Source organism: Clupea harengus, chromosome 11 (genome assembly GCF_900700415.2).
Source record: "Clupea harengus chromosome 11, Ch_v2.0.2, whole genome shotgun sequence".
Classification (NCBI taxonomy): Eukaryota; Metazoa; Chordata; class Actinopteri; order Clupeiformes; family Clupeidae; genus Clupea; species Clupea harengus.
The window spans coordinates 6,682,014-6,695,039 of record NC_045162.1 but is presented as its reverse complement, the minus strand read 5'-3'; the positions used below and the strand labels follow the sequence as shown (position 1 = coordinate 6,695,039).

General features: G+C 40.7%; 1 protein-coding gene across 1 annotated transcript in view; it reads right to left on the bottom strand.

The window, feature by feature from the left end:
* LOC105891931 (inactive phospholipase C-like protein 2) overlaps positions 1-10,714 on the bottom strand; it is a 35,610-nt gene extending 24,896 nt beyond the window's left edge. Inside the window, exon 1 of the mRNA XM_012818141.3 lies at positions 8,870-10,714. Coding sequence (XP_012673595.1) covers positions 8,870-9,109 — 240 coding nt within the window. The 5' untranslated portion in view covers positions 9,110-10,714. The remainder of the gene's footprint in view (positions 1-8,869) is intronic.
* Positions 10,715-13,026: the final 2,312 nt, after the last annotated feature.

Here is a 13,026-nt window from a genome sequence, read left to right as displayed (position 1 = left end):
CCGTTATGGGTGGTGAGAGATTGGAGCAAGGAGCATTGAGGAGACATCGCAGGTAGTGTTGCACGGTGTACCGGTACTAGAAAGGTACCGCGGTACCATTACGCTAAAAACGATACGATTTTGCATATTTTTAGTACCGATACTTCATTAAAAAAGCACGCAATCAGAGCGCACTCACTGTTTCGCTCCCTGTCAGGCTGCCTGCACGCATTGACTGCAAGGGCGGGGCTGCCCATCTCTCACACATGCAACAGGCAGTCCTCACTCACAGCAAGTGATCTCAGGGGAGACATGGCCTCATGTACAGGAGCTGTTGCCGACCGTCCTCGGCTTGTAGAAAGAAAAGATGCCAGAAGTGAGATCTGGAAATACTTCGGGTACGAAGCAGACACCGAAGGAAAACCCATCGACATACACAGACCCGTCTGTAAAACCTACTTCAAATCCAATCAGGCAAAGGGAGGGAACACGTCGAATATGGCTAAGCACCTATCATACAGACACCCCGAACTTTTCAGAGTTCAAAGAACGACAGGTTAGCAAATGTGATTATAACCATGATGAACACCCCCAAGCTCACCCATATACAGCCTAACACGAGTAGCCTTACTAGGGTGACCAGACGTCCTCTTTTACCCGGAGGCATTTAGGTCTCGAAAAGAGGACATCTCCAGGTAAAAGAGGACGTCTGCTTTGTCTTGTGTTGTAGGCTACTTGCTTGATGTTTGACTGTGTTATGAAAGTTGTTGACTTGCTAGTTTGTCATAAACAAAGTAAGCAGATTTCAACAGGTTTGGCCGCTAGCAAGACATCTCGTTAGCGATGTTAGCAAGCTTGTTATAACACGCTTGGACATTGATGCTAGTATTAAGATTTTTTTTCTTTTCTCTCTGATGCTAGTATTAAGTGCTCTCGCGCCAGCTTCTTTGTAGTGTTATTGTGATAGCTATGTTGGCTAGGTTGTCAAAAACTCAGTTGTCAAGCTAGCCACCATAGCTATCACAATAACATCACCAAGAGGCCGATGCGAGAACACTTAATACTAGCATCAATGTCCAAGCGTCTCGTATTGAGATTGTATCTAGATATGATTTGAATCTGACTACATGTACGTTGGCGCTATTGCAAGCTGTCCCAGCGGTTTAACTCCCCGGTTTTACAATGCTTTGTTGCAGCAAATTGCTGGTTTCAAGTAGTTCGTCTCTTCGCAAGTCTTTGATCTCAACTGACCTTTAGTCTAATGCTTTTTCTGAGTATTGTCTCTTTGAACTTTCTGCTTGTGTTTCTCACCTGTATTTACCTCTGCCAAGGAGGTTATGTTTTTGGTATGATTTATTTGTCTGTTTGTCTGTGTCAGCAGGATTATGCAAAAACAACAAGCCCAATGTTCATGAAACTTGGTGGTGGAAGGGTGTAGCTGGGACAAAGATTAAATGCAACATTGAAAACAGGTGATATTCCAATTCCACAGCCACTTTAGAGGGGCCTATGTCTGAAAGTTTTTTTGTAAAATGCACAACACTGTAATTAAATGACACTAAAGCTGCTGAATTAATAATGCAAGCCAGAGCTTTGAACTGAGTGAGATAAACAGGCAGAAACAAAGTGCCTGCTGATCGATTTAAGAGGGCACCCAGCCCTGGGAATCAAGACAGTGAATCTTTAACCACAAGCACAGTCAATATCAAGTGGTGTTGGCTGTTCTAGCATGCTGTGAAACTTGACAAGACTCCAGGCTAACTGAACAACTCAGACGGGCTCTAAACATGGTAACTTCCACTTCATTGTACAACTAAGTGCCTCTGTATTGTCAGTTGCAACAAAGTACAACACTAATGGCAGCATGACTTTGCATGTTTATTTTCAATCTAATCAGTCTTTCGTCACAACGGCTTTTCCAGGGCAGATGCTAAACAGATCTCGGCGGTTCCAGTTAAATATTCAGAGCACCAATACGCTTAAAAATGTGGAACACTGCATCAAATTAGAAACAGGTGAATGTCACATGGGTCCAATATACAGAAATCCGATATAGATAGCACAATGGTGAAAGAACATTGAACATTGTAGCATTACCTTGACTCATCAGTTTTTATTTCAGCATGCCACGCATAACAGATCTGTGAAAGCTCTGTTTACCACTCCAACTGTTCCCCATCCTAAGAGGCCAGTTCCTCTGCTACATAAAGCACTATACAGAGAGGCAAGCACTTTTTCAGACTGTAACTATTTCAGCTTTTACATGAAGGCATTGATTGAACTGGCCAAGTTATTCTGTTCTTAAGGTTTCCTACTTCACACTGGCCTATATGTAACCTCCTCTGCTTTTCTTGTGCTTAAGAGTGTTTTGTTCATGTGTCAAATGGTGATAAGGAATGTTATGAAATAAAAAAAAAATTGCGAAATAAAATAATGATCAAATCTAGCCAAAATGCGTTCGTGGTTGCCTTCACATTGATTTTCACTAGTGGGCATTTATTTGAAAAGGTTCTTGAAATAAAGGAGATGGAAGAGGCTAAACAAAAGCCCGACTCGCTGGCCAGTCACTGACTGATCAAAGTGTGGCTGGCTCGCCGCAATGCTGTGAACACCGAGTTCAGCACACAGCACTCTTCAGCCAAATTATTTTGTTGTGAACAGGCAGTTCTTGTTCCCACTGGCAGGGGCTCTGCAGTTGAACTGGTGACTGCACTAAAGGCCAATCTCCCCTTCTTCCAACCCCCTACAAAAACTCATTAGCTAAACAAATTAAGGCCTAAGTTGAGTCCAAATAAATTAAGCAGACTGCAAGTCTTTTAAGGTGAATTTTTAAAAGAAGAGAAACTTCTTTGTCAAGAACTTTACTGGCACACTTTTTTTTTTTAACTGTTTTGGCCACAAGAAAAGGTGAGCTCAGCTGTTTTTATAAAACAAAACAAGTCTTTGTTTGCTTGATTATAGATGTGTGCTGTGAATAAAACATTTGCCACGGGCCATACAAAAACACCTGCAATCAGTCAAGCTGCAGAGTCCAGGTGAAATGAGGTTGTGAGTAGATAATGAAGCCCTGAAATATGAGAAGAGCCTGCATCTAGCAAAAAAAAGAAGCAAACTTTAAAATCCTTTTTTTCCCCCATTTATGAAGATGCACAACATTTTTTTTAGGTTTTTGGGATTCAACCGATTCTGGAAAAATCACACATTGCACACCAGAGAATTACAGTCCAATTTTTGCAGAGGAGACCCCATCCTTTGTGACAAACCCCCAGCTTTGCTACAGATTTAAAGCCTGTCAACTCACAATGGCCTCACGTGAATTCTGAATCCCACAAACAATAACAATCAAACAGAAAGAATAAAGAAAAGCTATGGTAACTATATTATGGCACAGCAGGATTGACAATTTCCCAAAATCAAAATGTTTTTTACTGATAGAAAATCAGTTACTTTGAACTGTTTGAATGCTCATAGACTGGATGGAGCCTGTGGTCTAAGCCTAAGCAATGCATGATCCTCATCCTGTCCATGTCCTAATATGGAGTTCATACGGGGTTATAAACATAAGCTCTCCTGGGACATTATCGCACAATTTCATCATGTTACTGGTTAAAACCCCCACTATTTATTATTAATTTTATGTCATCTAGGGTTAGGTACATGAACGTATCTAATCCCAGCTCCCACAAACAGGATGTATTTTTTCAATTCTATTTCATTACATTATTATGTCTCTAATAACACCCCCACTGTCAGCCCTGAAGCCACCAGCAGCACTGAAGTCACAAGTTCACTGTTCGCACTGGAGGCATACCATGAAATAATGTATACCCTACTTTCATTCATGTACTGTATGTAGGTCTAAGTGTAATGCAAAGTTGGCCTAAACTCACAGCACATAATTATTCTTGTTATCTACCTATTCTAAATCATGAGAATTACTGAAGAAGTTGTTAAATGTAAATTAAGAGGTAATGGTATCATGCTGCCTGTTAGTGCCATCGTTCAGGAGATGGTAACCGTTCTAAGGGCTTACAACGGACAGATGCACTAAGATGTTCTGACCGCAGGCAAATCAGATTCGTTTCTCAAATAAAATCTTTTGAGACGACTGTCCGCGCTGTTATTTGCAAGTGATCAGATCGGATTTGTGAGTCTAGACCTCACCGACCTATCTGCATGGGTTGCTGTGGTAACGATGTAAGCGTCAGTAATTGCGATAGGTTCCTTCCAGCTTTGCCTATACAGAAGCCTCCCTCAGCAGACAATTTTTTCTTGCATTTGTCCAAAGACTGTTGTTCTTCATGTTGTCATGCCGACATTCCTCTATAACGCTCTCAAACAGTATAGAAGCAGTAGATCAATCAATGTAAGTTCTTTGGCGTTTTTCTTTTCAGTGTAAGATCTTTGGCACTCTGCTAATGAACTGCAGCGTGAACTGCAGCATGAACTCCAGCACTCCCATCACTCTAGATCTCACGTCTTGGTTGTGTGTTGCATTGCAAGAGATGCAAAACCAGACACTCTGAGAAACAGCTGTAGAAATCCAAACTATTTCATGTGGATTTTTGCTGTCCAGTCTGGATACAATCTGGACGCCAAGAAAAGCCTAATGATTTAGTTGAAATTGGTTGGTTAGTTAGATAGCTGATGTAGGCTTATTGCTAGCTGATGGCAGGAGCCATTCCCCATTTTCAAGTCAAAAAGCATATTCAGTGTCTACCTTTTACTTTGACAACAAAGTGATGTTATGTGCCGTTACCTGTGGAGAAACGAACGGGTTACAGTTAATGATTAACGTACAAGGAGGAGGAAGAGTACAAGGAGTTTTGTAATTAAAAGACTAGACATAATGAAACCTAAGATAAAAATCATCTGAAAGTAGAGGAAAAGATGGTCTTTGCACTGACAGTGTGATCTTTGAATAGCCATGCCTAGCCGAGAGTTTTAATGATTCGGTACAAGAAGAGGGAGCCCTCAGACATTTTACAATATGATTTCACTTATTGTTCAACTCCATTGTGAATCATGTTAAGAAATGAATATGCAGTGAGAGTTTTATGTTGGGATTTAGACCCTAACTCTGCCCATTTCTGAAATCCCTGAAGCGACGCACCTACAGTTCATAATGATGTTGGAAGACGGAAAACGTAATGACAACTAATTACTCATAGTGAGCAGCTATTAGGATGTGGGCGAGTGATTCAGTCCTAACTCCATCTCATTTGCTGCTTTCATCGTGAAGTCCCGTGTTACTGCAGCTTGGGTGTGTGTGGTTACAGGTTGCTCTCGACTTAACCCTCAGGAAGGCCTTCCAGAGAGGCGCAGAAGCCTAATTATAACTAAACGTGACAGGATGAATCAACTGAACTGGGTAATGAAGGGGGTTTGGGTCAAAGTCAGGTTACGTCTGAATCAACACCTGCCAAGAAGCACGTGCATGGATGTTCCATTTGGCGTGTTGCAGAAGCCTGGCTATCTAGCCATTTCCTAGCAACCAAAAACAGCCTTCATGACTCCAATGAAAATGCAAAGATATTAGATTTTTCCTTGCCTTCAGCGCACTCTTAACAAATACTGAGTTTCCACTGACTTGTTATTTGCATCACAAACACACACAACAAACCTGACTGTCTGTGAATGTATGGCTGTACCAGGTCTGTTTAAATTGATGGTACAGAAAGCTCTTGTGTCCAGTAGATTTTGTTCTACAGATACTTGTCTAGGCCTACCACATGTGTTGTTATTTGTCTATTTTAATTAGCTTGTGAGGCTGGAATATATCTTTCTTAAATATGCTTTACTTTGAACCTTCCATGGTTTCTGCTAAATACAGTACAGTGCTGAATGACTGAATGGCTACACTTCCATTGCTCTCTAGATGTCTTTTTGTAGCATTTGTAAGTTGTGTGGGTGGCGACACCAAAAGTGTGCCTATCATTGAATTGTTACACAGTACTGTATATAGCACATTGCTTAATACCCTGATAGGTGCATCATAGAGGAAATTATTTCACCACCACCAATATGTGACACCTAACTGGATTAGCCTATATGATGGCTGACCATACACTGCCTGTCTGCTGAGGCGGGGGAACAGACGGGGAACATGCCATGTGTTAAGGGCAATTTGGTACACCCTGATTGACTGATGTACCCCTTTCAGAAAGTGACCAAAAACATTTTGGATCCTGTGTATTGCCTATCAGTTGAGCTGATCAGTACAGACCCCACAAAACAATATTATCATACGCCACAGTTTAATTCAATTACAATTTCTCAACCTGTACAATATGTTCAGCAATGCTATGAATAAGATTCTACATTATGATATACAGTGACAAATTGATGTTTTGTTTGCAAAGCATTCCTTTAGGACATTGTAACCTAATGAGACCTTTTCACTCCTTTCATTTGACAGGAAGGCCGTTCAGTGCATTCTAGACTGATGGATTGCAAAAGTGACTGATTTGGGTAGTAATCTTACTAGCTTCCCGATAAGCTAAAAACAAATATAAAATATCAATCCTTAAACAGGCTTAGTAAATGATTGATAGCAGACACGATGCTATTCATTACAATCATCCAAAAAAATACTTGTTGTATTGATTTCTTTTCTTGCCCTTATTACAAATGTCATTATGCTCACTACACACTATAAAAATGCTCCGAACATCTGGCACAATTGCTGGTAGGGTTATCTACAGTTCACCCAGCTTTGTCAATCGCTGATCCTACTGTTAAAAAATTGCACATTCCCCCCCCCCCCCATCTTCTGAACCAGTCATTTAGGCCTATACGATCTTTGGAAACAGAAGCAGTTCCATACTTCTGTGATGCCTTTGTCTTGAATATGAATGTGTATGATTTTGGTTTAAATGTTCAAAGTTGGTTAACAGAAACCGTCTCTCCCCACCACAGAGACGTCAGGGAACGGAGAACTAAAAGCCTGAATACATTCTGGACTGAGTGAGCCAAGCCCTTTTGTGGAGAGAGATTAGTTAGAGCTTTCCAGCAGTTTACAAGACAGAAATGTCGATATTAGCCCATCAATCCCCTTGCCAGAACATTTCTCAAAGTTCACCACCTCTAGTGGGCCAAGAAAACATCCTGCCTGGTTGCAAAATCTTTTCTGTTTCCTTTTATTACAGACTTATTCATCAAAAACCCCAGTGCAAATAACCTAGATGATGAGCCTTCTAATAAAGCTGATCCAAATGTTCTCTTGAATGCACATATGTTAAAACTAGGCCAGGAGGGGGTAAGGTGATAGACATATACAGGAAATAACTAGTAGCGTAATACGTTCAAAGTGCATTTCCTGGCCTATTGCTTTATAGTAAACGGCTGCCGGGTTATTTAATCAGGACATACCCTGCTGACACTCTTGAAACCACCCATGCAAAAAACATACCCTGCAAAGAGTTTGTCTATGACAACAGCTCCTATTGTGACTTTACCCACATCCAAGGAAGAGTGTGGACCCTGCAGAACACAACAGCTGTTGCAACTAAGGAAACCTGAATCATATTAGTCACAAGTAGGCCATGTTGTCCAATCACGTCCCTGGCACTCAAAATTCCAAACGTAGAGATGCCAAGACAACCAAAGAGCACAGTTCCAGACACTCTATCCTTCTTGGTGAGTTCAACGTGTTGATGTCATTGAGGCAATATAACCGGGCTTAAGTCTGTAAAACAAAATATGATTGGATAATCATGTCATACAAGAGAGGGGGATGACATGTCCTCACAACTTGACAGCGCTGTGTGTGCAGTTCGCTGCATGAGGAAGTATTGCAATATTTTCTACTGTAATCTTGCTGAAGCAAACTGTCAAAATGTCCCAATTCACAGGAAACAAGAAACAAAATGTTGGGTGCTTGATAATGTTGAGCTTGGCTTTGATCTGATGCACACCACCACAGACCAGAACATTTAGTTAAACCATTTATATATATTAAGTCTTTAATTATAATTAAACTGAACCTTGTTTTTGTTGTAACATGTGTTCTGCCTGTACTGTAATGAGGCAACTACGCCTTTATTTTTGTTTATAGTTGTATTTATATGCATTAAGGTTTTACAACATTGATTTAGTTTTATTTCAGTTCTTCCATCCTGTTATGACTGCATGGGAATTCACGTCAAGACACTGTACTAAGGCACCTGTCTAAATTGTAATTGTCTGGTAGACCAGGACTGACTAACATTAAACATTTTTGCTAGCCCCACTGTCTTTATTCAGCCTCAATATTTTCTAGGATTCGGTTAACTGGCTTAACGAAAAACACTTCGCGATTTTAATTGTTGTTGGACTCTTATTAACAGAAGTTGCTCTGGAGGATTCTTCCTTGCCAAACAGGCTGTAATTACTAGTTAAACATGATGGCTGCATTGTGGCTTGAAACAAACCAATGGTTCTCTCTCTCTCTTTCTCTCTCTCTCTCTCAAACACACACACACAGACATACTTACATACAAACTGTGATAATTCATTTTATCTGTGACAACCCATCAGAAAAACTACTAATACTAGGCTACGACAACAACATAAGAATTGTGACCATAATAGATGTAATATCGCGGGGCCCGACCACAATTTGGTAGCCAAGGGATTCACTTCATCAAATTGATGCTTTGTAACCTGTGGATACCCACTAACATTTTCACGGTTTTTTTTTATAGCAAACACACAGCTAGTGCCTGTCGCTAGCTTCTCTTTCAGTAACGTTAATAGTTAGCGTCAGTCTGTTATAAGGGCGAGGTTAGTGAGAGTGTAATGAACATATTATACTGACAAAAACTGTCAACGTTGATGCCACCAAACGGTCGCATTTGCTCACCGTTCATCTTGCTTGTTAGCTTTTCTAAACGTGTTTTTTTAACCTTACCTTGATAATACTGGTCCGCCGAGGTATTCCAGATTTGGCATCCAACACAGAGGTGTTTGCCGTTTCCAGTCCCTCGCTGTCAGGTATGGCAGAAACGACCATGTCTGACGGTAACCCACAGTCTCCGTTTGAGACCGATACTTCGCACTGCCCTTTCCCGTCTGTTTCATCACTGGATACGGTAGCCTTCTCACCATGAGCCGACGAAGATAACCCGCAGTTTTCTGCAAACTCCGCCATAAGCACAGAGCTGACTATGTCTGGGTCTGTACAGTGGTTACTTAGTAATAATGCAGTTATGGCGTAACTGAACTTCTTGAAACGACATGTGCAAGCCAATATGTTAGCTAAAACCGTTGATAGCTACCCCTCGAATCATTTTCGGAGACTGGCGGAGACTCGTTGGCTAGGTGGAAATTGGCCCCATGCAGAACATTTTGACTGTTGCAAGTCTCATTGTTCTTCAGCATCACATTCATAAGCCTCTTGATGCTGCCATCTAACGTTCCTCAGTTATATTAAGAACGCTGCCTATTCTGAAGCTTCCTACTTCATACCATACGCCTAGGATGCAAACTAAAACGCATAATATCCACACTAAAACTTGAAGGAAATAGGCAACCAAAAATATATTGATTTAGCTGGTTGCCTATACTAGCCAATTCACGTCAAACGTTAACGTTGCATCAACAGATTTGTAAAACGTTGTCCTAATCACATTATCTGAGAGCCTGGGTCATTGACAACCGCGCTCACCAAAGAAGATTACGGAGTGAACTTTGTGTTAAACCAATCTGTCTAACAAGGGAGTCAATTAAACATGATATCTCAATTAAAATGCTAGCGATACCATATCAGATCAGCTGATAGTATCAAAGTGCGGTCTCTGAGCTCACTTTGCATAGAGTCACAATTACTATGGAACGAGGGTGGCGGAGCAAACGCCGTCCAATACTTATATTCAGGTATGCTAACTCAGAATAATAGACAGCTACGCTAGCAATCTAATGTACAAACCGTAAATTGTGGCAGGTAAATCATGACAACTACACCAGCTAGCTAGCAGCCCACGACGTTTATGTCAAGGAGTCAGTAAACAACTATTTAACGTAATCCTAGGTTCCCTTGCGAATTTTCAAGATGTTTTTAGTAACTACAAGCATTTTGCCAACAAAATATTAACTTAACACAAATATCCATAAAACTAGTTTAAGTTAGCTACGCGAGCTATCGTTAGTCACAGTAACGTAATTAGCTAGCTAACTTCATCACGTGAGGTTACTTACGGCGGCGAGTAGGTTAACGTTGAAATTCGAAACTAAGCCTTACAGAAAACCACAGGATTGTCAACAGAAGTAAGAGCTTGAGCTCAAAATGATTCCTGGCTGCCTACTATGATGCTTGATCCACAGGTTAAAAAGATAGTCACACAAAACTCAAGCTAATTTTTAGATGCGAGACATTTTCAGCTCATTCGTGATGAACAGTGTTTCTCAATTCTCTTGCATGAGCAAACCATATGAAAGGAGATTCGCTTCCTGAAAGCCCATACACACTTGTTGTCATATGCATGAGTGCAATGTATTAGAGCGCTCAATTGCACCTACCAGGCTGTATTAACCACGCTTTAAATAGTTGTTAATCGCTTCAGAGTCTGACGTGAATATGGTATAGCATAAATATCAGGAAGTTAATAACTGCAGATTTGCTGCTGAGATGCATCCATTACCCATGCAGATATGTCTAAACTGTATGTTAAAGGAAATAATAATAAAAAAAGTAATTGAATTCAGTAGATGGCATTAATGCTTTCATCAAGTTTATTTCAAGTGCAAAGACCACCGACAAAGAGATACATTACTATTTCAGGGCAGACTGCAAGGCAAGTAGAGAAGAAAAAGGTAAAATTGACTTGAATGTAGCTTATCTTTGAACATGTTCAATTATACAACAGCGGCACCTAGCTGTTGAAGTTGTTGTGACAGTACCTGGAAGGTTCATATTAGTGCTCACTCGTGTTGAAATTGTTCTACAATTTTACTAGCAAATAATTAAACTGATTAGAATGGAAATATGCTTAATATTGAGGAAATGATCAGCTTTTCATATGAACAACAGAATAAAATTCTGTTTTCAGGTAGCATTGCTTCATCTGGTGTTTCCTTCTGTCATAAGTACAGTTTTGACCATTGATCAAAGTAACATAATTCATTACATCAGGAAACCAGCATGCTTGATATTTGTGTCTCGACATTCTTCTTTTAGGCCAATGGCACGTAAATGAAAGGGGTACAGATGTACAGCTAAATTTCTGAAGTGGTCCAGGCAACATATACAGTTGACGGTATGCAAAGACCATCCCCTCTGTCTTGTCACATTAAGTTATCTGTCTGTTACAAAGGCAAGTTAAACAACATATTAATGAGCCAGGACAGTCAGATGAAGGAAATAATTATTATGTCAAGTACATTGTTAAAATCATTCACAGCTTGGCGTAAGTCCAGAAACTGTTCTTCCAAATGCAATTCCGTGTAAGCCCCGAAGCATGGTAAGAAATGTTTGTGTTATTTCGTATTCAGAAAGTAAGCATTGTAATGAGTTTACATTTTGAAGGTAATTACTGTCAGGAATAGATGAAAATCCTTATTTTTTTGCAATAGGGACAATCTCGGAGTCACATAGGCAAAGAGCAGGACAGAAGGCTTTTACATAGGAGTTGGAACACCCTGCTTGTTTTTTCAAGGCAGGGCAGTTGGTGAATTTGTTGATGTATGGGCAAGGATTAGCTGAAAAAGAAAAGAGAGGTAAAGGTTAGCTTTTTTTCTCTTCAAAATCATTGAAGATGTTTAAATACTTATATGACCGAACCTTCAAGGGTGTTTGACTCTGTTTTTTTCTTTAGAGAAGCTTTAGAACACTTACTGCACAGCTTGTCCTCACAGGAGTTTGGGCAGGCAGAACAGGGTTCTCCTACAGTGTATGGTGCTATACCGGTGCTACCTCTGTAAAAGTTTCCCCTGTGGAACACAAAATAAAACAAAAATCATTGACAAAACTATTCTTAATTCCTGTTATTTCCAATTAGGTGTTCATTGATCTCTCATTTGTCTTTGTGTTTCTACAAGTAATGGGATCGTAATGTCAGTTCCAGTGGCATTTCTCAACACTGCACATGTTAGTGGACAGAGATGTGCAGTGTGCTTTTAAGTGTTACCCCTGCCTTATAAGTGTTCCCCCCTTGTCTTAAAAAGACAAGCATATTTTCAGAGAATCATGCAATGGTGTGGGTTGCAGGGGCAAGATGACTAACAAGTGAAAATTAACAAAAAATTCCTCTTCCTTACGCTCGGTAGTACTGGCACCCGTAGAAGTAAGAGCTGCCACACTTGGCCACACCACATCCCACCTGATAGGAGCTGTACCATACAACCTGTAATAAAATGACAACTGTGTCTGGATATCCTGTAGTTTTATGTCATAATTAAGGACAAAAGACCTTTATGCTAGATGATCAGATTATGGACCTGTGAATCAATCTCGTATGTCTCCATATTTATCTGGATGAAATAACAATTATTACCTGAGTGTAATGGCCGATTTCGAGTCCATTGGTTGATTCAGTGGGGAACTTGTAGTTCTCCACTTCATTGTACCAAGCTGTTACCACCGCAGTCCAAGAGTTAGCAGCTGAAGATTTGAACAAGTTCTCACCGGTTTGGTAGTCTGTTCACCCATAAAAAAACAAAGGCAATTAGCTATTTATTTTCATCTGTATGCTCTCAGCTGTTTGGTCTCCTCTGTGTAAATGTCAGCGTGTGTGTGTGTGTGTATGTGATTGTGTGTGTGTGTGTGTGTGTGTGTGTGTGTGTGTGTGTGTGTGTGTGTGCGTGCGTGCGTGCGTGCGTGCGTGCGTGCGTGTGTGTGCATGTGTGAACAGCAATGACGCACTTCCAACCATGCGGGTGCTAGGTGGGCCATGTCTCATCTCGCATTTGTCCACCCACTGCTGGGCTGAGTCTGCCACTGTCTGGTTCCAGCTCTGAGGGAAACGAATAGGCGACCACAGATGGACACAGGTAAGGACAAGCAGTCCCCAAGTCACACAAGTATTGTATTTCAGTTCATGAGTATACAAGGAACAGTAGTGTGGGTACATG